Here is a 24,147-nt window from a genome sequence, read left to right on the forward strand (position 1 = left end):
GACAAATTGTGCATTCAAATTTTACTTCCCAAAGTGACCAAGAAGTTCTTCAGATGATGTTGTTTGTACGCAAATGTCCGAATGCGGACACTGGATGGACATTACTGCCAAACGTCAAACATAAAAGCATGTTTATATCTATTTCTAGTGTCACTGTTACTGCAACAAATAAGATCTGGGACACTCTCTGTGGACAGGGACTAGACCTGAAATGGCAGGTCTAAAAATGAAATGTTTGCACAAAACTTTTCCTTGCATCCACCGTAATTCTACATCAACAGTTGGGCGAGTTGTGTATGAAAACTTTTGCAGACTTTTTGAAGTCAGCTTGAGCTTCTGTCTTGATTTCTTGTATTTCTTCATTTTAAGGGTTTGCAGCCATGCTGGTGACTCTGTGAGGCTGTACTGGCGTTAGCTGAATGCTAATATGCTCACAACAACAGCGTTTAAATGCTGATGCTAGGCTGGCATATTGCTGGGTTGACAATTGTTGTCATTAATTAGTACTACAGCTATAGATCAGAGAGGCCGATTGCTGTTATAAGTTCTCAGTAGCTCTGCAGTATATGCAGGATCAGTTGAATACAGGCTAAGGAGGAGGGAGAGATAATTCAGACAGGAGACAATTGGTCTGCGGTGGACTCAAACCCAGGCTTTCAGGATATGGGTAACTAGCTCAACCAGGTGAGCTATAGTGGTACCTAATCGCTCCATTACAGTAAAGTACAGTTCATCCCAAGGAGCACCAAATCACATGTATACATGGGTCAACCGCCTTTCATTTTGAGATGTCTTACTGAACTTAAATCTTCAAAGCACCAAATATTTCTCTCTCTTAGGTGAGGGCCTTTTGTTTTCTCCATCTGGAGAGGAATCTGTGTGTGTAATAAAAAGACATGGTTGTAATTCAATGTTTCCATTGTGATCCAGTCTATGATCTTTGTAACTCTCGGTCTGTTTGCTCTTACAGTCTAACAGGCAGCCAGTCAAACTCAACCTGCTCACCTGTCAGGTGAAGCCAAGTACTGAGGACCGGAAATGCTTTGATCTTATTTCTCGTAAGACACACACACACACACACACACACTTACTTTGATGCATTCCTGAATGGTTCAGTTGCAAACAGTTAAGAGTTGCTTCTTATAAAAGGACTTGTGGAAACACCACATGCACATTTTTTTTGTATAATAGACTATTTATAACACAGATAAGTGTTTGAATTTGAATTGTTTACTGCATGCTGGCTGTCATAAATGCAAAACTGGACATTTGCATTTTTAACTCCACGATTTGTGTTTTCCACAGATAACCGAACGTACCATTTCCAGGCTGAAGATGAGCAGGAGTTTGTCATGTGAGTACGTCAGAGTAACAGACACATGTTCTGCTTGTTCTGTGAATGTAAAGAGTTTTAATAAGTGTGTTAAAAACACTACTGTCTGTGACCATTTTGCCTCAAACTACAGACCGGTTTGTTTTTTTTGTGTGATCTTGAGCTGTCAGCTGAAGGTTTTTATTAATGGGGCGCTGGTTAGTTGCCAGTGTGTCGCTTCATTGTCGCTCTAGAACACAGGAAGTGTTTTTCACTTTGTGAAGAGCAGAGAGGCTGCAATTCTGGGTGGCAGCGAGGATGGCAGTGGGATTTGTGGTCTGGAGTAATTCAGGTCGCTGTAACCTCATACTATTGTTTCTCATACCCTCACACACATACAAGCAGACACACACAAACACACACACACACACACACACACAATCGGAACAGTTTGTTAAAATTGTACACCAGCCTTGAGTGTAGTGCTACTTGTTAAAGAGAGCTTTTCACACACTTAACATGTGCATATATTTAAATTAGTTTTACAGCAGTGTGACTGCAGATGAAAATAATGAGGTGTTATATAAAAAAGGGTCTCAGTGTTTATTGCTTTTCCTGTTTCTGTCTGTTGAAATAGAAATACTGTATATATAGGACACCCCCCAAATATTTCTTTATTATTGCAAGTGAATTGCTAATTGGCTGGCTGTACAGTCAGACTCCATGAGAGTAAATTCAGTGCTTATTAGATTAGATGACTCATTTAAAATGTACTTTTTTTTTGGGAAGCTGTAGAAAGCTCAGACATTTCCAGAGTTACAAGCCCAGTTCTGCAGGAGTGCAAGAGAAAACAATCTGCAATCAGGTGAAATTTGAATAATAAATGTGTCACAAAGACACGGCTTTGCTTTTACTGTGTAGGAGGACGAACAGAAAGTTACATTTATCTGCAAATTCAGGCCAGCTGGTCAGAGAAAAGCAGCTGTAGACACGGTAAGATTGGACAGCAGTCATTTTTTGGTGACTGTGGTAGGTGTGCCCCATGTAATGTCACTAATTTGTTATTTTGTTGGGTGTCACTTCTCCAGAAATTTCAAATAAAACTGGCAAGTTTGTCAGAGAATAAGGCACAGGATGATAATAGCTGGACCAACACATAAAAGCATACAGACAAAAAAAAAAAATCACAGTTCAATGCAGTGTTGTTCGTATTTAAGTAGTGCAGTAACGTGGATGGTGTTTTTCCACAGGAATCCAAATCTTGGACATAAGATGTAATCCCCCGGAGCTGAATCACTCAGAAATACAGACAAATAAAAAACAAAAAGCCCTGGATGCTCTTGATCTGCCACTCTTTGATTTGTGGTGCTTCTGTTCTGGGCTGGCATGTTCTTCCTCTGATGATGGAAACTTTGTTCCAGCCTTGTTGTGGCTGTGCCTCTTCGTTCGGTGCTGCTTGAACACTTCGTGTTACTTGTAGTCCTTTGGGATGCAGCTCACGGCTCCTCTCTGCTGCTTCTGTCACGCAGTTCCAACTGCAGCAGCAGCATCTTCATGGATTTCCCTTCAAATATTTAATATTCCATAGGGCACCTGCTTCGTGCAGTCACACTCCCCCTCAATTGGGCTGGGAGCATATCATAATGTACATTGTAAGTAAACACAAAAATGCTTCTGGCCTAGCATCTGCACCTACGCATCAGTGGATTAAAATATCTTGTTTTTCCACACATAGAGATAAACAGACAATCTAATGCATCAGTTTATGTGCCCACTGCCTGTCTGCTGTCTGAATTCAAAGAGGGATTGAGTGACAGTGATGGAGGAAGTGCTGAGGTTGGCTCCATGCGTGCGTGTGTGTGTGTGTGTGCGTGTGAGGGTCCATTCGGTGTGTAGATTGGAAGAGCAGATTGTGCTTTGTGTAGTGCACTGCAGGAGATCGTGTTTGTAAGGCAGCCACGGTGTAATGACCGCAGACCTGCGTGGGTGCATCTGTGTCTGTTTCACCTTCTCAGAGAAACCTGCAAGCATGAGCAGACTGTCAGGGAAACACATCCACTTCTTAATTAAAGTCTGAGGAGATGCAGATGAGTAGAATGGAAGGAATATTAATGTTAGCATTTCTGTCTTTATGTACGTGAATCTCCTGCTTCCTCTCATTGATGCAAAGCGATATTACACTGGGGTCCTTCATAACTATAATAACCTTTTTAGACTTTTATATATTATCAAAAAAATGATCATTAGATTAGATTTCATGCAATTGTGATTTGTTGATTAACTTTACCTTTATCTCTTTTAATGATTTAACCTCTCAATAAAATAAGACCTTTTATCATTGATAATGTTTCTAACGCTGTTATTGCCGTGTTCCCTCTTGCAGCTGGATCTCAGTGCTGACCAACAGCAAGGAGGAGGCGTTAAACATGGCGTTTCGTGGCGAGCAGAGCAGTGGAGGGGAGGACGGGTTAGAGGACCTCACCAAAGCCATCATAGAAGACGTGCTGCGCATGCCGGGCAATGAAGTCTGCTGCGACTGTGGAGCTGCAGGTGTGATTCTGCTGCTGTTGTGGGATTGCATGAAGATGTTTTATTTAAAGCCCTCGCCTGTCTTGGTAGCTTTGCAATGTCGCCGCTGCCTTGAACTCTGTGTTCTTCAGTTTAGACGGTTACTGAGAAAGCTACTCTGCAGATCTGAAGCAAGCTTGAATAAACAAGTGTGTGCGTGTGTGTGTGTGTGTGTGTGTGTGTGTGTGTGTGTGTGGTGTGTGTGTGTGTGTGTGTGTGTGTGTGTGTGTGTGTGTGTGTGTGTGTGTGTGTGAGTGCGTGTGCATGCACTGGTGGTGTTAGCATTCAGGACACAACTTGATCCCGATTCTCCCCCTCACATCAGAAAGCAAAGAGTCAGCACTCAGGCGTGCCGTGGACATTCAGGCCCTCTGATGCTCAGCACACACACCCGCATCCACACACTCCACTCTGTCTACATAAACACACACAGCAGCTTGCAGAGTAACTGACGTGGGGGACTTTATCTCTTGGGGGCTGAAAAAAAATAACATTTCTGGGCTTTGAGAAACAACATCATTACATCATGATGTTACATAAGTCACACACGCTTCATCGACCCCTGCGGTCCTCAGAGAGCGGAGGTAATTTGTCATGTCTGTACTCTTGTTGGTGCATCCGTTCATATACATGGTTTCCGCATAGCACATGTTCCAGATGTGGTTTTAAGCTGTCTGATTCCTGTTTTTTATCTGACAGAGAAGGTGACGCCCGCGCTTCCCTTTCCTCAACACATAAAATTAATTTGACAGTTAAAGGACCTTTTCATGACTTTCAAAGGTCATCACTTTGTTCCCTCAGCCACGAGTAGCAAAAGGTTTCCATCTCATTTGATGTTCTCACTGGAAATTCCTCTGTAAGACTTACAGCTTTAACATTAATCAGCTATAGAAGTCCCCATAAATTCACAATGCATCTGTTAATTGTGTTGTGTAAATGTGTGTCTGTGTGTGAACGTGCCTTCCTGCTGTCTTTGTTTGTGTGCATGACTCACTGGTTTTTGGCCTGTCTAAATCATTTCCACCAGCCTCCGCCTGGTGTTAACTTGTCAGATTCAAACAGAGCAGCATCCCTCGGCTCACAGCGTCAGCATCACTGAGGTCACAGTTTAAAGCTTCCTTAAATCTCCTGGATTGCATCAGAACATCAGTCAGCGATGTCGCTCGGTCTCTCGAGGTTTAGAGGCTGCTGTCTGACGGAGATCTGCCACATCTCAGTGTGCATGTGCCTTTTGCTTTGCAGTAGGTCAGACAATAGAATTTTTTTTTTCTCATAATTTATGAGGTGATGGTGAGTTAATAAATAAAACCAATGAATATAGTGAAAAATAAACTGTGGTTTTGCACTTGAATCAGGGCTACTTTATTCAAAACATGTTTTCCATTTGCAGTGATTTGAGGATATGGCTCTGTTCTCCCTGCCACATGCACTCATGCAACCCTAACAGGCAGTTTATGCTTGCTGTTGTCGCCCTCACTAAATGGGACCATGGCTAGTGTGGCCGGTTTGAAGGCACACGTTTTCCAGGCAGATCAAGCTCTACATGCATTTCACTGATAGGCACAAATATTTCGGGATAATGGAGAGGGAAGGTGTTGCAACAGTTGGAAATAGATGAGATGTTCTGTAGAAGAACCTCACCAATCGCTTTGTTTCCTGTTTCAACTTCTTCTTTCGTGACATCAGTGATTCGAGTGTTCCTCGAGCATTAGTCTAAATGCTTTTGCGGCTGTTTTGAAGTCACAGTTTACACGACCAGTGACCAGTTCGTCGAGCGTAACCGCGTCATAAGCTAGAGAAAGAAGTAGCAAGACCCCACGGTACAGAACAGGTATCAGTGACAGACATGTCAGAAACAGCTTGAAAAGGAGGAGCTGTCGCAGAGGTGGGTTGCAAAGCAACTTATAATGAACTTATAAAGCAAATAAAACCACGTGCCCCATGTAAGATTTGGCCGATGTGGAGAAGCTTATCAGCTGAGCCTTCGATGCTGTAGGAGGTCAAATCGCTGGAAAGCAGTAGCACAAACATCCCTGACTCCAAACCCCCAAATCATCTGATTTTTCATTTGAAACGTTGTCTGATGAAGGCCTTAAATTAAAGTTTTGTTTGTTTGTGTTTTTATTTTGCATTGTTTCTGCTTTTTAAATGATGCTTTCCTGTTATTTGTTGTGAGGGCTGACAGCTTTCAACGTCATTCAGTACAGGCTTCACCATCACACCAACTTGGACGAGGACTATAACCAGTTTATATATCGACCTGCTGTATCCATAACAATATGTATTTTGCTATTGACTATAGATCCAAAGTGGCTCTCCACCAACCTAGGGATCCTCACCTGCATCGAGTGCTCCGGCATCCACCGAGAGATGGGAGTCCACATTTCCCGCATCCAATCCATGGAGCTTGACAAGTTAGGAACCTCAGAACTCTTGGTGAGTCGGACAAATGTTCTACCAAGGAAATAAATAGCTTATTTTTGAGGCACACCCCTCATTACTTTCATGCCCAGTGAAATATTAGAAATCTTGAAAGAGTACAGTGAAGACATGATGGAGCAGATTTTGATCTCTAAAGCTGCAGGGATACATCATTTGTCTTTGAGTGCATGCGAATGCTGTTCTGCTTGTCAACATTATTGCTGATGTTTCCCCTTTTTTCTCCCGCAGCTGGCCAAGAATGTAGGGAACAGCAGTTTTCAATGAGATCATGGAGGGAAACCTTCCCTCCCCATCACCAAAGCCCACTCCCTCCAGTGACATGTAAGTTTTATATATAAACAAATCTTCATCTCTCAAAACAGACTTTTAACAAAACGTTTTGCCCGCAGGACGGTGAGGAAGGAGTTCATCAACGCCAAGTATGTGGATCACAAGTACGCGAGGAAGACGTGCACGTCTGCGGCAGCTAAAATGATCGAGCTGTTTGAGGCGGTTTCAGTCAGGGACCTGCTGGCCCTCATTCAGGTCTACGCAGAGGGGGTGGAGCTGATGGAGCCGCTCCAGAGGCAGGACCGGTGAGTCAAAGCAACATTTAAAGGTGGTTTATGTTTCTTATTAGCCATAAAGATATTTTAGTTTGACCTGTTTGTTTTTCGTGTCTTAATCGATGCCAGTAAAATAAATGTTAGTACTTTTTAAAAGCTGATACTGAGGTCTGTGAATCTTTGTAACTGAATCGGTTAATATGTTGGTTAGAAGAAAAATTAATGTGCATTATTCATCAACAATGCCAGAAAGCCCAGCAGTTTTCTTAGTCTTCCATAATAAGTAATTCAATTGTTCAGTAAGACTTTTGATAACATGAAAGGAGCATTTTGAATGCTGTGCAGCATTTTTTACAAGAGGATTTTGGACTGTTGGAGCTTTTTATTTTGTATAACTTGAAAGGAAGTCCCTCTTTTGTTGTGTCCACACTGCAGAAAACTGGCGACAACCAAAGCTTTCAGAACCCCATTCTGGGGACTTTTTTGTAGGTCCTACAGAGCAGCAGAAGAACCTTGAGTGGCAAAAATGTTGGTGTTTGCTCTAAGTGTATGTTGTTGCAGCACTGGTGTACAACTTATTTTAAAAAATGTTGAAAAACAGCTCTAAAAATGCAACAAAGCCCAGAAAAAATGGACCAGCAATAATATCCAGGCTTTATTAAGTCTATCTGTATATGGAGGAATGCACCGTTTTGACTGTGAAAGCAAAATATGATTGTTTTCACTCATATTTCCCTTTAACTCGCTGCCTAGGACATCTACCCAAAGTGATGCAATGCAGAAAGAAAATGAAGAAACATAATCTTATGATTATGAGACAGTACAAAACACATCTGCTTTGTAATAGCCCTACACATAAAAATGCACCCCTAAAATAATTTCCCCAAGATCATAAAATTGTGTGGTATTAAAAAGTGTATCTCTACACATGGGGACCATTTATGCCAATAAAAAACACATATTGTGCCCATTTCTCCCTCCTAGTAGAAACTCACAATACCCTCGCTTCTCTCAGGGTGCAACAAACTATTCCTGCTGCAGGCTAACAGCTACAGTTCACACTGTCAAGTTACTCTAAGCCTAAACCAACATTAAAAAGGGGGTCTGAGGAAAATTTACACCCCCATAGAGGAGTATAGACCCAATAAATAATCACTTAAATGAGAAAATGATAGCATATAGTCATAAAATAAATAAGCCCTACATGGAAATGGGCAGTAAAGGGGGGGAAAGAGGGGGAAACTATTAAATATTAAAATATAGATTTAAATGCTTGAATTCCCCTCTTCATTGCAAGAGTGACATCACCAATTAAAGGAGGACGCTTCAAAGTGTGCGCGCTCAAAGCCGAAGCTGTCTGCGTCTCATGAAAGAACTTGGAGAAAATACACGAAAACACGCCCGGGAATCTGGGCTGCATCATAACACAGGCGGAATATAAACCAGACTACGGAGCTGAGAAACCTCCCGGTCAGAGCTCCGTGCATGTTCCTGCGGTGGTTCATCCTCATGTGAGACTTGTTCCCAGCAGCACCACCAATGCTGACACATTCCTGCAGATGGTGAATTATTTGGCGGCTCGAAATGGGTGTAACAGTTGGAAATTCTGAGTCATCTGGTTAACTTCTCCAGCAGGTGGTATAGCCAGCAAACCTCCGCCACATTGCAGGGCATCATGTGTTTGAGTCCACATATATTTAGATGGCGACATCTGTGAGGCTCGTTCGTGCGTCTGTTTTTTTATTTTGTGCCCCCCCCCCCCACCCCCCCCCCCCCCCCCCCCCCCCCCCCCCCCCCCCCCCCCCCCCCCCCCCCCCCCCCCCCCCCCCCCCCCCCCCCCCCCCCCCCCCCCCCCCCCCCCCCCCCCTCACCCACCCACACCCACTTTCTTCTCTCGCCTTTTGCTGTTTTAGGCATAAATGAAAGTTAAATAACAAAGAGGGGCTGGTGAGCTTACAGTACCGTGAACAACATGCATGATCGGACTTAATCTGACATAAATGGGTCAAGGTTTTATAACAGGAACATGGTCGTTCTGTAATGAAAAATTAAGTGTACAACGCTGCAGCAGAATAAAAGAGGATATCTGTCTGGTGACAGAGGGGGGGTGCTGCTGAATGCGCTGCGAAGTCTGACTCACCGTTATCTGATCTGCTGCTGTCAGTGCACGTGAAGGGCTGCACCGTGACATCCTACCCCCCATCCCAAAACGCAGACATCATGACAACGCTGCATGATTAAATACGGCTCGCTCTCTACCCCACAGATGCCAACAAATGCAGTAAATGTAACTGTTAGGTGCATATGGTTCATCTTTACCTCCATCTTTAATGCTGAATCTAACGTAACAACATCTAGGTTCTGTTTTGGTGCTGCAAAGCAGATGAAATAAAGGCAAAAGACTCCCCAAAATGGACAAAAGCTGGTGTCAGGCCTGCAGAAGTATTATTTTTAGGAGCCATTTTGTTTACTGCAGCTTGTTTAAATGCTGAAAGAGTCGCAGACAGAGAGAATACAGAATGGATGCTGCCCAAGATCGCCTCACCGTGTCTTTGCTGTGTTTGATGGCCCCCTGCAGGAAGCTGGAGAGACAGCACTGCACTACTCTGTACGGACGGCTGACCAGACCTCCCTGCACTTGGTGGACTTCCTTGTGCAGAACAGGTATGTTTGTTTGTTTGTTTTTAAAGAGGTATAACCTTAAGAAAATGTAGGTATGTGGGCCTGGCTTCGGCTCAGCGAGAGCGAAAAGAGCTGTTAAATTTTCTTAAAACACACATGAGTACTTTAGAGTAAAATTGTGTATCAAACAGCACAGCTTGGTGTAAACACTCAGTATTAAATTTGATCCATCTGTCTGCTGTGAGTCTTTCTTTTTCTGTGCTCTAGTCTGTAATAAAGCAGTGCAGAGGAAAGCTTCACGCGGCACAGCTCAGCTCAGATTCCCACAAGGCAAACAGAAATGGGTCAAGCACTTGTTCTCTGCCTTAATTTATTCCTCTCCTTTCAATTGTTTACCCACCACTGCTCCAACTGCACACAGTCTCCACCGCTGAAGTGAGACCCCCCTCATTAACTGATGTCATGTCTAACCCATGCCGTTTAATATTATTTTTTGCCTTTATGGGAACTGCAGAAGATCTAAAGATGACTACTATGCCATTGCATATAGTTTGGTGTTTTTCATAAACAATTTAATGGCTCACCTCATCTGTAAGACATCTAATGTGCTGTTTCCGATCCTTTCCTGCTAAACCTCAAAATCCTGAGGAATAACACTTTAACCTGAAGCTGCAGGACTGTGGAAAAAACTCTCAGGCATGTGACCTGTGTGTGTGTGTGTGTGTGTGTGTGTGTGTGTGTGTGTGTGTGTGTGTGTGTGTGTGTGTGTGTGTGTGTGTGTGTGTGTGTGTGTGTATGTGTGTGTGTTTTAAACTCAGCGGTAACCTGGATAAGCAGACGGAGTGGGGGAACACCGCCCTGCATTACTGCTGCATGTACGAAAAGCCCGAGTTGCCTCAAGTTACTTCTGAGGGGAAGCCTGCCACTGACATCAGTGAGTCACATGCTGAGCTTCATCCTCCAGTTAATGTCATCACCTATCAGACTCCTAACTGTTGATTATCCGTCCTCGCCCTTTAGCCAATCAGAATGGAGAGACGGCACTGGATGTTGCCAGGCGACTGAGGAACACTCAGTGTGAGGAGGCAGTAAGTACAGGATCCCGACCAGCTGGACATCTTGGTAGATAATTAAAGGCCTAAAATCATTGAACAGACCCCCCCAAAATATACAAACAGCTACATACAGTATGTTACTGGGCAGTTTAGTGAGAACACTAGATGGCAGTCAAAGGTCGCTCCAGCCCGCGGGCCACAGCAGCAGCCGAGTGGAAGTAATTGTTGATGTATGTTTGTATTAACGCTCACATGAGCAAGGAAGACAAAAAAACACATTAAATGCTGTGTGGAACCTCACAAAATAAACTGATTTGGAAATATTTTTATTGTTACATTATTTACCTATAATAATGTTTTATTTACACATATTCTTGTCATGGGTGGTGTTGGAAAGCATAAAGGTTGAAATCATCCTCTTTATTGAAATCAAATCATGAAATTAGAGGCGCGTAGTGTGCAGATATCTTCCCTTGTGCAACATATTGTGATTTATTTTACTAGTAAATGCACATGTTGCAGTATACTTGGTCTGTTGAGGTTTTGGCAAGCTTTGAGAAAAGTATTAAAAAAAAAAATAAGAGTGGTAGATCTTGTTTATATAAATAAATAGATCAGTGTGGGACTCACTCTATGATGATACACAGCAAAATGTATTACATCTATGTATGATTAAGGGACCAAACAGCATTGCTTTAAAAAGAAAAGTACTACTACATTCATCATCCAGACACTGTCCACCCCCCACCAAGTGTATAATTTACATATTTTCATGCCTTGTGGTTTACCTGTACAAATTATTTCATCCACATGCTGGAAAAAAAGGTGACTGATTCCCATAATTTGAAATCCCAATGCCTTAAATGCATTTATGTAGTTATTTGTATTACATTCAACTTTTGATATACTCCTTAAACACAAATTATGTAATATTTGAACCATAAACATCACAATTTGGAGACATCATCCATCCATCCATCTCATCAGGGCGAGAGGCAGGGTACTTCTTTTTTTTTTTTTTTTTGAGATGTTAAATGAGATGTTACTGTTTTTAAATTAATATGTAGCGATGCTTTGATAAGGTGTTACCGGTGCTAAACATTACAAATGTGTTATTTTGGCCTGTTGCTAGGTAAAATAATGGGGCCTAGATATTGATTTTATGTGCTATAGTAAGATTTTAGGTCTGGTACCGCGATGATAATGCTCATTTTTATTCTAGCCTTAAAAAAAAAAGTCGAAAAAAATTGCCTGTTTAAAAAAAAATACATTTCAGCTTATATCACCCACCCTTTTTACATAGTATGCCATAAAAATGGCAGCACTTTTATAACTAAATTTCACCAAAAATAAAAACAGGAGTGAATAATAAGAAAAATACCCAGAAGACAAAAACTAATGTTTCATACAATAATAATCATAAAGTGCTTAACAAATGTATTAGACCACCACCCAATGTAAGGTTTATGACACAGCTGCCTTAAAGTAACAGTATTGGTAATGTGGTTAGTGGAAATGATACTTTTAATGCTAATATGTAATTTTTATTGTTATCCACAAATATGCAGTTTTACAAAAAGCCCCCCCCCCCCCCAAAAAAAAAAAAAATAGTGAAGTTCGTTATTATTTTTTATCATTTCAGGCAGCCTCTGAATACGGCTCGGAAGTCGTTTGTTTTGTCCGTTGTACATTATTAGTGGAGTGGAGTTTGTTTTTTTTTTAGTTTAACAAAGCTTCTGTTTCTCTTTTTTGACAATGTGATAAACAGAGGGGAAAAGAATAGACTCTTTATTATCATTGTACACACACGTTGCACAAAGAAACGTGTGTGTACAGTTAGGACAAAGGGTGGTAACTGGTAGCCTGTGTGTATTTACTGGATGTAGCTGATTGTTTAAGGTATGTATGTGTGTGGGGGGGTGGGGGAAGGGGGGGGTGACAAAAAGTAATGAAAATCTTACTGTACGAGAAGAAGAAATATAACATTTTTTTTAACTGCAGTTGTTGTTTGTGTTGCCTCTACAAACTGGATAATTGCTGCCATCTTGAAAAGAATGACTGATGTGTGCTCAGTGCTAAGCGTGGCTCTGACTCAGTCTAACCTATGACATTAGTCTCTTTCCGCTGCCCCATTATATCTTATTGTGCTGCTGCTTCGTATTCATAGTTTTCTTTGGGCTCTAATTAGCAGCCAGTTTTGTTCCACCTTCTTTATCGTGTAGCCATTTTAAATAGTAATGATTTGTTTCCCAAAATGGACCGCAGAGCATAACGCATGTGTTTGTGTCAGCTTGTGCAGCTGCAGAGGGGAAATTCAACCCTCACATCCACGTGGAGTACGAATGGAGCCTCCGCCTGGAGGAGATGGATGAGAGCGACGATGACCTGGATGATAAGGTTTGTGCACAACACTGAATTTAATAAGAAAACTGGTTATGAGTTAGATTGAAGGTCAGATATGACTGTTCAGATTTCCTCTGCAGCCCAGCGGCTGTCTCGCTTTTTGCTTTATTGTTGCTATCACACCCACACATCAGCTTCCCCATAGATTCATATATGTAGAGCAGGCGTGTCAAAATCATTGTGGCACACAGTTAAATTTGAACTTAAGTGGTCCAGCCCCCTGAAATATATACAAGTTTTAATACAGTATTCTATATGTATACATATATGAACATACATGTAGTTCTGGCATTTATATAGCACTTTCCAAGTCTTATTGAGCAGTCAAAGCTCTTTAAACTACAAGCTACATTAATACAGCAATTTATTCTATAAAAAGAGAATAAGGCAGGAGACAGCAGGTCTTTGAAATGTGGGAGGAAGCTGGAGTACCTGTGCAGGGACAGGGAGAACATGCAAAATGCACATAGAAAGGCTCAGCCAATCAGGAGATGCAAACCAGAAATCTTCCGGCTCTGAGGCGGCACCCTCTCCTCAGCTGTGATGCATACTCTGCTACATGTGCTGCAGACCATGCTAAGAGTATTATTACCAATGAATTTGAAGCCACTCTGCATTATAATGGCTTCACAAGCTGTCTACATATCTGTGATGGGCCAATATCAGCTGATAATATTGGTTGACCAACATTACCAGTCAGGCTCTGCAAAATATATCAAGTTTTGTAGACTTGAGATATTGTTTTAACATTTTAGTTTATAGGTCTGCACTCACTGAAGGTCTGTATCCTGTATAATCTGCCTTTCTGACTCTTAGAATGATAAAAATTTAGCATCTGAGCTCATAAAATCATCATGAAATTGTTTACTGGGGTCACAGAGCAAAGGAGCCGAAGGCCTTTTTCCCATAAACCAGAAATCTGTTTGCAAACAGAGTCGCTGCCACCTGCTGGCCATTAGAAAGAATTCAGGTTTAAGGCATTCCTTCGTTGTCTGGAAGCTGCGTCCATCTTTTACAGTGTCTATGTCAGGTTACAGTGACTGATGCCACTCAGTCTCATCTGTCATACGTCTTTCTGCAGCCCAGTCCCATCAAGAAGGACCGCTCCCCGAGGCCTCAGAGCTTCTGCCACTCCTCCAGCCTCTCACCCCATGACAGGCTCTCCCTGCCAGGCTTCATCAGCCAGAGGGATAAGCAGCAGCGTCTCTCCTACAGCGCCTTCACTAACCAGATGTACAGCGCCTCCACCGACCTCAGCTCCTCCCCGGTGGCCGATGGGCCGCCACTGCCACCCAGGAACCAGGGCAAAGGTCAGACCTAGCTGCTCCAAGTGTCTTTGAGCCTGCATCAGTTTTTAGACCGCAGTCAGCTTTATCAGGCTCTAGCTCATAACCATGACGGTCTATAAATTCAGGAGGTCATATTCTGCTAATATCTTCTTTGCAAATGTCAGCCTGTGATGCAAATGGTCCAAAGATTGTGTGAATGCTCTGATAACTGTGGAGGGAAAAGAGCCTGTGAAATTGACTCTATTATGTCTGTTAATGTTTATCTCCAGTCGGGATAAGGTGCATAGGAATGCTTTGTAATTACTTTAATGGAAAGTTCCTCCTTTGTGATGTCAGTCAGTTTTCACACCCTGCAGTGGTGTGCAGTTTGTGAAACACACAGATCAGAGGGTGGCAAACGGGAGTCATGAAGATTGCTTACACTGTAAACATTCAGGAAAAACATGGCTGCACGAGAGGGCAGGAGGATACACAATCATTAGCCTGGACAGTATAGTATACTGTGAACGTGCTGTTTCTGCAATATTGGAATTAAAAATAACACTCGTCCCCTCTGTGGACCTGTATTAGTGTTATTTGAAAACACTGCCTAAGCTTACGCTGCCAACATCCATCTTAACAGCCATTTGATCCATTACATAACATTCAAATCTTATTTTTCCTAAAAGCAGGGGGTGTGAAATTTCACTTGTTTCCAGTTTCCAGTTAACATGAACCTATTTCAGGTGACCTGCGGCTCAGCCTGCTTTCCACTGTAGCACGCCACGCATGCAGTTTATAAATGACAGTGAAGCATTTTCAGCCAACATCACTTGATTAGTTTGATCTCAATTCATCAGATAAAAAATAAAATAAAATAAAAGTTTCCACCTGACTATCACAGATTTGCCTGTTTTTTAGATGTTTTTCTAGCATTGTTTTTTTTGAGGGGGCCATTTTAAAATAAACTAGAGTAAATATCTATGAACAGCTCACGTTAACAGAATGATAGATGCTTGAAGTCATTTAGGACTCTGAGACTCTCTTATTTCCCCAATATGAGCTTTTGAAGCACTCACTTCAAGATTTTTCTGGCCACCAAGTGCACACATCCTCTCTCTCATACAGCAGCCACAATCTTTGGCTGTTTTACATAGATATGACTATTTCAGAGATCAGGCATCTAAGTGTTTTAGGCAGTTCAAGCAGTACCTGTTATTGGTTTAATGGCCGGGCTGCTTGATAGGAAAATTTCCCAAATCAAATAAAGCGAAGAATAGTGATGCTAATGCTACCCTTAAAGCTAATAAGGCTTTATATTAAGTGTGTTGGCTCCCCAGCAGTGGACGTTGCAGCCTTCAGCAGTTGCCTAATGGTATTCTCAGAAAGAGGTTATATTACAACTGTGGGTAATAACCTACACCAACACAGTTTTTTCATTCATATTCATTTTGGCATTTTTTTTTTTCCTCTCTTCGCATCTTTAGAAAAGTGGCGAAAAGACAACAACTAACAAATGCTTTGGGTACCAAGTACTGGATCTGATATGATAGCTGATATCTGTTGGTGTTGTTCCAAAAACATCACAATCAGCATCATAATCAGAAACTCACCAGACATGTTTTGTAACAACAGAGCTTTACAGCTTAGGAAAAAGCTGCTGCACATGGGGAAATTTCTCTTTTTGACGCATGGGTAAAAATGGTGAAAAGATCTTTAAAAAAAAAAAAAAAACTGCAACCATAAATCATTTACTTTTGGTTTCCCATTAATTACAAATCCCAGTTTAACAGGTGAAAGTCCACACAAGCTTATCTTCATGCAGATTTTATCGCTTCAGCCACACGTCAGTATTTTATCCCTGAGCGTCACGGCATGATTGTCAATTGGTCCAATATTTATGATATTTAAGGAACACCACCAAAGGCTGTATCAGATACACCTTCTCTTGCTACAGCCCTGTGATCTGCTTTTATATATGGAGAAATCCAAAGCTTACAGGCTCCCTGTGCAGCAGCTTTAACTGGACAGTTAACACGAGTCTTACTTAGTTCCTGTCCCACTAAATGGCCCTGAAAATAAATGAGCATCAATATTTATCATTGTTTCAGCTACCTTTAATAACCAAAAACAGCGCTGGAAACAAGTCACTTTATGCAAAAATAAGATTAAGAGGAAAAGCAACATAGATGCATTGAGAATACCACGCTAACTCTTCATTAGCGGCGCACTCTCGCTCTCTTCCTCTGTGGGTGCTGAAGAGCTGGCTCCCTGGGGGTCGGCTTCACACCGTTTCTCCTCTTTTTTGCTTTGCCTGCCACTGATAAGATTTCATCTTGTTATTTTACAGCGTGTGGGAGCAGCTCTTTTATAAGACTGACATACTGTAGATTCTCTCCCACACTCCTCATCTCGCTCTGTTTTCTTTCTCTTTTTGTTTCTCTATTCTTTCAGCTCCTCACTTGGCATTCCTTGGCTCTCATTCGCACTACGCCACACTGGCTGGCACTCGACCATACATCAGTGAATATCCTGGTTTTTATGTTCTCCCCTTACTCGGCTGTGTGCCCCACATATAGTTATCCCCTCAGTTGTTTCTTCCTTTACGGCTCACTTTTACAGGGTGGTGGCATTTATTTAACCGAATAACAGCACCATGTAGGCAAGCTTTTAATTATTTATTGCCTACATGATTTTTTAAAAATGTTATTTTCCCACCGCCCATGGGCTGTAAACTCCCAACCACAGCTGATTACTCTCTGGCTGAGCTCTCTATTAGCTGCTTTCTCCCTACTTTTCTCTGTATTGGTGACCAGTGAATGCTTTGGAGTCCCATTAGATAAAGGCAGGCACCTGATAGATGCACCAAAAACATGCCCACAACACCTCAGATATAGTGTCCCTTTTTATTGTTTTATATCCCTGTCCCAGACATATACATATATATATGTTTAAACAATATTGTTTTACTTGCATTAATTTGTCGTCTCCTCTCATAATCCTCTACTTTACCTACTTTATGTTTATTTTTATTTTTTTTGGTGGGAGTCATCACATCATGTGTCTTATGTATCGCTCCTCCAGCTCCTCCCCCATCCGGCCCTTCCTCTACACTCACACCAGGAGGCAGCTCCACCCTGTCCAAGAAGAGACCACCGCCCCCCCCCTCCTGGACACAAACGCACCCTGTCCGACCCACCCAGCCCACTCTCTCACAGTCCACACAGTAAAGGGGGCGTAACCGGGGGTGAGATGCAAGCACACGTACTGTAACTGTAGAGGCAGGTTTCACTTAGGTGTGGCTCCAGCCTGAAAATGGAAGATCATGATTCTACAAAGTTTTTATTTATTTATTTATTTTTTACTTAGTTTTCACTAGAGTGGGGAAAACAGGATTTGGAGACTGTGGTAAAATAATGTAACTCGTTCAGGCCGTGAACACCTGAGTAGACTCCGCTGAATAATTACGACCTTGAAATGTGGTTCAGCGCTCATAAGTGGACATTCAGCTGATATTTTTTCCCAAATATCTGAAATATCTAAATGCATAAAGGTTCCACAAACTATTTGCTCCATTTTTGTCTCTTGTGCACTTTGAAGATTCATCAGTGACACCAGCACATCTTATACATGCAGATCTGTATCTATAGAGTAATTTGTAGTTAATATCCGAGGCTGTGAGCGGACGTCCGCTCGCCTGCCAAATTTTTTGTGTCCGCAAGCACTGATCTGCAAAGGCTTTGTATTACAATGCACCAACTAAGCTTCAGGCAGACTTCAGAAACGTGTGTCATGAATGCCTCCTTGAACATGGTTTAACCTCTGGCGGCAGTTTTTCAGGACCTTACCTGGAGCGAGACTGTCTCTTCAGTCTGTCAGCTGTTGTTTACAGCAGTAGATAAATTTTAAAAAGCTAACACAACTGCACTAGAGACAAATATGTTTATATGACTCTATGATTTGTTTAAAAAAACAGTCAAATTTTACATGTAGTCGTATCCTTTAGGGAAATTTTTTACTGTTATTGGGGGCTGTTAACTGCTATGTTTCTGTGTCTCTCACACACACACACACTAAAACCCAGCCACTAATGAAATTATGGTATTTACTTGCACAACAACCTCAGTTTCCAAATAACAAGGGGCTCATGGAAAGCTCAGCCAGAATGACGCCTCCCTCATTGTTTTTTTTTTGTTTGGTTTTTTAACCATCACAGCATGTTGATTTATTTTCATATTTATATCAAATTAATCTCTTGGATAGTGCTCCAGTAATGGTGGTAAATAACCTTGTTTGCCGTCATCGATGTTAATATTTTAGGAAGCGACTCCACCCCCCCCTCCGATCACTAAGATGTCTCCTGTTTCCAACAAGTTTGAAGGCATTCCTCAACAGCAAAGGTATCAGACAGAAACTCAGGTGTGGGTGTTGAAGCCTTTTCTGTGATTTCCTTTTTGAGTTGAGTTAACTGATTTCTTTCTAGCACTACTTCAAGCAACACAAAGTCTACACTTGGTCCAAGGGTTCTTCCCAAACTACCTCAAAAAGGTATAGTCTTTGGCACATTGTGTGTTTTTACTATAAGGAGTTGAAATGAAGAAGTTATTAATGAGCCACTGTGTGGTTACCTCTCCAGTGGCATTGCGTAAGATTGACACCATACACCATCCGTCTGTGGATAAGCCCAGCCTTCCTCCAGAGGTCTTCCAGAAGTCTCCGCCGGCAGCTGAGACTGGGCAGAAGGTTCCTCTGGTGGAGAGGCCTCAGCCAGGAGACCTTCCCCCAAAACCGCAGGTGTCTGAACTCCCCCCTAAACCTGGAGACCTTCCTCCAAAGCCACAGCTCTCTGACCTCCCTCCTAAACCTCAGCTGGGTGATCTACCACCCAAACCCCAGCTCAAAGACCTCCCACCCAAGCCTCATCTTGCAGACATCCCCCCCCAAACCTGGGTCAGCCGAGTCTGCTCCCAGACCGCCCCATGGAGAGTCGATGCCAAGGCCTCAGATACAGCCTCCACCTCCGCCTCAAACTCAGCCTCAGCCTCAACCTCAACCGCACCCGCAGCCTCAAGACTCTCCGTCACCTAATCAGCAGGCAAATATAGCGACCCCATCTCAACAGTCTGCTGAGGACACCAACGGGACCCCAGCGGGGACCGCAGAGACACCTATCCCCCTCCCAAGGAAGATCACAACGGTATGGACCCACTTATTCTTTTGAAGAGTTCCTCAAATTCACAACTTTCATAGTTTTCAGGTGTATTTTTATAAAAGTGACTCTGTATATAAAACCCTAAAGATAGAAATGTTTCTGTTTTGTGACTTTGTATAAATGCCACACAAAAAATACTGCAGGTCCTATAGTAAAAGTTTTATGTTGCTTTTCCACTATTGCATGTGTAGAAGTTACTCATTGCCGAATTATGGCAACAGCTCCTCCAGCATAGATACACTCTCATTATTCAACCATTGTCAACACACTGCATCTTACACTTTGATAGATATCTGGGCATGTGTATAGGCAGCATATCATATCATATGTGCGTTGCCCCCAAAGTCCTAAAAGCCTGAAAACCTGACAATTTACAATGTATCAGGTAAAATTACCCATTTTTTTGGTCACAGTGTAATCCAAACCAGATCTTATGCCCTGTTTTTCTGATTGAAAAACATCCACACTTTTATTTACCTTAAGATCCTGAATGTTTCAGCCTCCATGTCTGAGATAGTTTTTAATTCTACAGTATAAATGAGCTGAATTCATCTATTGTTAAAACCCCAAAATAAACACTCGCTCTGACACTTCCTCTTTTTTTTGGTGTGAAATTTGTTGACAAACAGTATATTCGAGGTTAGGCGTGTAGGCTTTTGATGCAGTGCACAGTATGTGACATTGACTCAATTTACAACCCCAGCTATACATATGCTTAGATATCTGTGAGAGTATGTACGGGTATGAGATAAAAGGTGCCTGTGGCGTATTTTCACTGAATCAGGTGGAATTTACTTTACAAACACGCACCCGCCAATACACGTAAATTCCACAACCACCACTTGACACCTACGCCACATGTGTGTTTGCCAGTGTGCCCATTGTTGCTGTCTTCAAAGGTTTGTTCAGAGCTTCGTAGGTGCCAGGGAGACATTTCAGTCTTATGGTGATCTGTGTTATTCTGTTAAATTATTTGTGGACACACTGGGTTACACTAAAGTTACGTGAATCTCTATTTTTGTTGATAAGAGTGGAGAGACTTGCTCCTATGACTTTGTTCACTTGGACAGTGCTTTAAAATAGGGATGTTAGTGTTGGGAATGAGAAGATGCCGCATTGTTTGGAAATGCTAATTCAATTGGTACTGAGTAGTTTGTATGGCCCCCACATGCTTGTATGCATGACAATGTTGGGGCATGCTCCTAATGAGACAACAGATGGTGTTCTGTGGGATCTCATCCCAGATTTGGACCAGAGCATCACTGAGCTCCTGGACAGTCTGATGTGCAACTTGACGGCGTCGGATGGACCAAAACATCCGAGGTGTTCTACTGGATTTAGGTCAGGCGAGTGTGGGGGCCACTCAGTGGTATCAGTTCCTTCATCCTCCAGGAGCTGCCTGCTTATTCTTGCCACATGAGGCTGGGCATTGTCTTTCCAGGAGGAACCCAGGACCCACTGGACCAGCGTATGGTCTGACAGGGCCCACTAGAGGACATCGGGCCTTAAGGCCGCCCTCATGAAATCTGTTTCTGATTGTTTGGTCAGAGACGTTCATACCAGTGGCCTGCTGGAGGTCATTTTGTAGCTCTGGCAGTGCTCATCCTGTTCCTCCTTGCACAAAGGAGCAGATACCGGTCCTGCTGATGGGTTAAGGAACTTCTACAGTCTTGTCCAGTTCTCCTAGAGTAACTGTCTGTCTCCTCCATGCTGTTGAGACTATACTGGGGGAGACAGCAAACCTTCAGGCAATGGCACGTATTGATGTGCCATCCTGGAGCAGTTGGACTACCTGTAGGGTCCAGGCATCTCCTCATGCTACCAGTAGTGACACTGACCCTACCCAAATACAAAACTAGAGAAAAACAGTCAGAAAAGATGAGGAGGGAAAAATGTCCATGGCCTCCACCTGTAAAACCATTCCTGTTTTTGGGGTTGTCTCATTGTTGCTCTTCTAGTGCACCTGTTGTTAATTTTATTAACACCAAAGCACCTGAAACTGATTAACACCCCCTCCTCTGCTACTTACTGATCAGATCAATATCCCAGAAGTGTAATTGACTTGATGCTATACTCTGTTTAAAAAGAGTTCCTTTAATTATTTTGAGCAGGATATATTATGCTGCTGTAATAAGTCATACCAATCCTGAGTCGTCTCACTGAGCGGGTTTTGCCGTTTGTTTGTCCAGGGGAAGAACAAAGCCCGGCGGGTGAAGACGATCTACGACTGCCAGGCTGACAACGATGACGAACTGACATTTGTTGAAGGAGAGGTGATTATAGTTACAGGGGAAGAGGACCAGGAGTGGTGGGTGAGTGTGGCTTAAGTATCTCGAGTACTTTTTTGGGGGGCATCTGGCAGTTTAAAATTAAAAACAAAACAAAATCACACTTAATATTCCTTTTCCTTGCTTCCAGATCGGGCACATTGAAGGAGATCCGGAAAGAAAAGGAGTATTCCCCATGTCTTTTGTGCACATCCTGAGTGACTGACAGCCAGAAAGACTTGCACTACGCCTCTCTCCCTAAATTGGGAGGTTCTGTAAATAGTAATCAAAACACCCCTTGTCACAAGACAAGTGTCCTAAAGAAGAAGGAAAAAAAAAAAACACAAAGAAGAAACCCCAAGAAGGCTCATCTAGCCATGGATGCCTCATCCATGCTGTACAAAGAATGTGTGTATTCTTCCTCTACCAGTATTATCTTAACCCTATAGCACGGCTGTGACTAAGCCACTCTCAAAACCCTAGCACTTACCTAAAAGTCTATGTTTATGCTGTTACTGTGTATATATGTATGTAAATATATATATTTGTGTGTGAGTGTATATACATGTTTTATTGTACAAAACATGTACCATTTCTCTCTGCCTGTCAGATTAAGCATCAGGGTGGTAGAGTTTGAATTTTATCTGTATTGATTTTACCGGCCCTCAAGTAATTATCTGCTTATATTTCTGGAAAAAAGGACAAATATGAAATGGAATGTGAAATAGGTCATGTCATTATTTGTGTCTTGCATCCCTGTTTACCACCATAATTGACTGAAGAGGCAGGAAGTCTCAAACGGACTCTTCCTGAGATGGAGTGGGGAAGTGATTTAATGTACTCCTTGTTCTTGCTTGCTTTGTGTGTACTCGTATTATGGTTGTTTTACAGTATAGAAACCTGCTGCTACTGTGTGGTGGAATATCAAAGCCTGTGGTTCACTGTAGGTCACTAATTTACTCCTTGTTACACTGTTCACTGTACGTATGCTCTGTGTGTGAACTCAACGCCATCTCCACAGTCCTTTGACCTTTTTTTTTTTCTGTGCATGGTGTAACAATGACTGGAAATGAGTGGAGTGCTGCGTTCGACGACGCTCACCTCAGGGTTTGAAGAGCCACTATTAATATAAAGCAGGACTACACAAAAGGTATCCTGTTGTTAAAGCCACTATTAACGACAAGTACGGGAATCTCCAGAGGACATCTTAGCAATAACTTGATTTTTTTTTTTTTTTCTCTTTGACAGGCTAGAAGTCTAACAACAAACCTGTGTTTCACAGTTCAGTGTCTTGTAAAACCTCATGAGCTTGAATTTTTCTTTTTAGTTTGAGTCTTGATATCATTCTACATTATTGGATTCAGTCATAGGCAATATGAAAGATGGTCGTAGCCACCGTGGTGTCACCCACTGGTTTTGGACTCTGTGTTTGAAGCTTGAGCATTGTTTTGGTCGCCGCCATGTTGGTTTTTCTAAGCCAGAAGTTACCTGCTATGGCAAGCTACATTCATAAACTCCATGGGTGCAATGCAGACACACACAATTAGTGCTAAGTAACACACTAATGATACTAGAATTTCACTCACCAAAATTGAAGGAGAAACTAATTGGGTGGTCTCTACCACACAGCAAACCATAATATTAGATGATTCATTAAAAATGCTTTGAAAGCCACCAACAGCACAAAGGCAGAAGGTCCTGTAGTATGTGAGGCCTAGCTGATGCCAATCAGGATGCCTATTAATGTGGCCACACCCATAACTGACTCACCCAGATAAATGAGTTATGAACCCCCCCCCCTCACTTTGAGTTGTTATGGAGGGGTAAGCTACCTATAGAGACCAAAACCTTTTTTTTCCCTACCAGGCTGTAAACATGCTTTTTATTGCTGTCAAGTTGGGCATTTTAACATGGGAGTCTATGAGGGGTCGACTCCCTTCTGGAGCGTGCCTCGAGAGGTCACCAGAGGAACTGCATTTTTTGCCTCTTCCCTGCTGGCTTTGTGTTTCAGCTCCAAAGGTTGCCCTTTGGATTCAGTACACTTACAGGCTTGCCTGTGAACCAGAGATGTCTTTTTAGATGAACGGTGGACTTTGTTAAAGGCTCGGAGAGCCGATGTATTTTCACCTGGTCCTCACTGACCTGCAGTTCTTCCCATGTTAAGGAACAAACCCATCAACCCATTGTATCATTAAAAGTGCTGTACTTAAACCTCGACCCTTGTCTTTTATTTGGTAGCTATGTGGTTTGCATCTCTTTATTGCCTCTGCTCGGAATTTGAGAAATTCTGGCATTAGAGGGGAAAGGCATTCCTAGTAGCTTATAAAGTTACTGTTAATGCACATTTATTCTGAGAAATAGTGGGGTTGAAATTTTAAATAATTCAGATTATGCACTAACCAGAGGACTTTATTCTGGGATACCACAGAAAAACTGGCTGCTTTCATGTGTAA

At 42.3% G+C, this 24,147-nt stretch overlaps 1 protein-coding gene across 1 annotated transcript in view; it reads left to right on the forward strand.

The window, feature by feature from the left end:
• Nucleotides 1–23,911, forward strand: part of asap1b (ArfGAP with SH3 domain, ankyrin repeat and PH domain 1b) — an 82,279-nt gene extending 58,368 nt beyond the window's left edge. Inside the window, 22 exon segments of the mRNA XM_030756514.1 lie at nt 971–1,058; nt 1,306–1,354; nt 3,696–3,862; nt 6,183–6,316; nt 6,551–6,577; nt 6,579–6,643; nt 6,712–6,878; nt 6,881–6,897; nt 9,446–9,531; nt 10,308–10,423; nt 10,510–10,581; nt 12,835–12,941; nt 14,029–14,257; nt 17,300–17,373; nt 17,375–17,462; nt 18,536–18,549; nt 18,551–18,615; nt 18,699–18,763; nt 18,852–19,150; nt 19,152–19,412; nt 21,617–21,739; nt 21,846–23,911. Of these exon segments, the coding sequence (XP_030612374.1) occupies nt 971–1,058; nt 1,306–1,354; nt 3,696–3,862; nt 6,183–6,316; nt 6,551–6,577; nt 6,579–6,643; nt 6,712–6,878; nt 6,881–6,897; nt 9,446–9,531; nt 10,308–10,423; nt 10,510–10,581; nt 12,835–12,941; nt 14,029–14,257; nt 17,300–17,373; nt 17,375–17,462; nt 18,536–18,549; nt 18,551–18,615; nt 18,699–18,763; nt 18,852–19,150; nt 19,152–19,412; nt 21,617–21,739; nt 21,846–21,920 (2,388 nt within the window). The 3' untranslated portion in view covers nt 21,921–23,911.
• The last annotated feature ends 236 nt before the right edge of the window (nt 23,912–24,147 follow it).

Source organism: Archocentrus centrarchus, chromosome 20 (genome assembly GCF_007364275.1).
Source record: "Archocentrus centrarchus isolate MPI-CPG fArcCen1 chromosome 20, fArcCen1, whole genome shotgun sequence".
Lineage (NCBI taxonomy): Eukaryota > Metazoa > Chordata > Actinopteri > Cichliformes > Cichlidae > Archocentrus > Archocentrus centrarchus.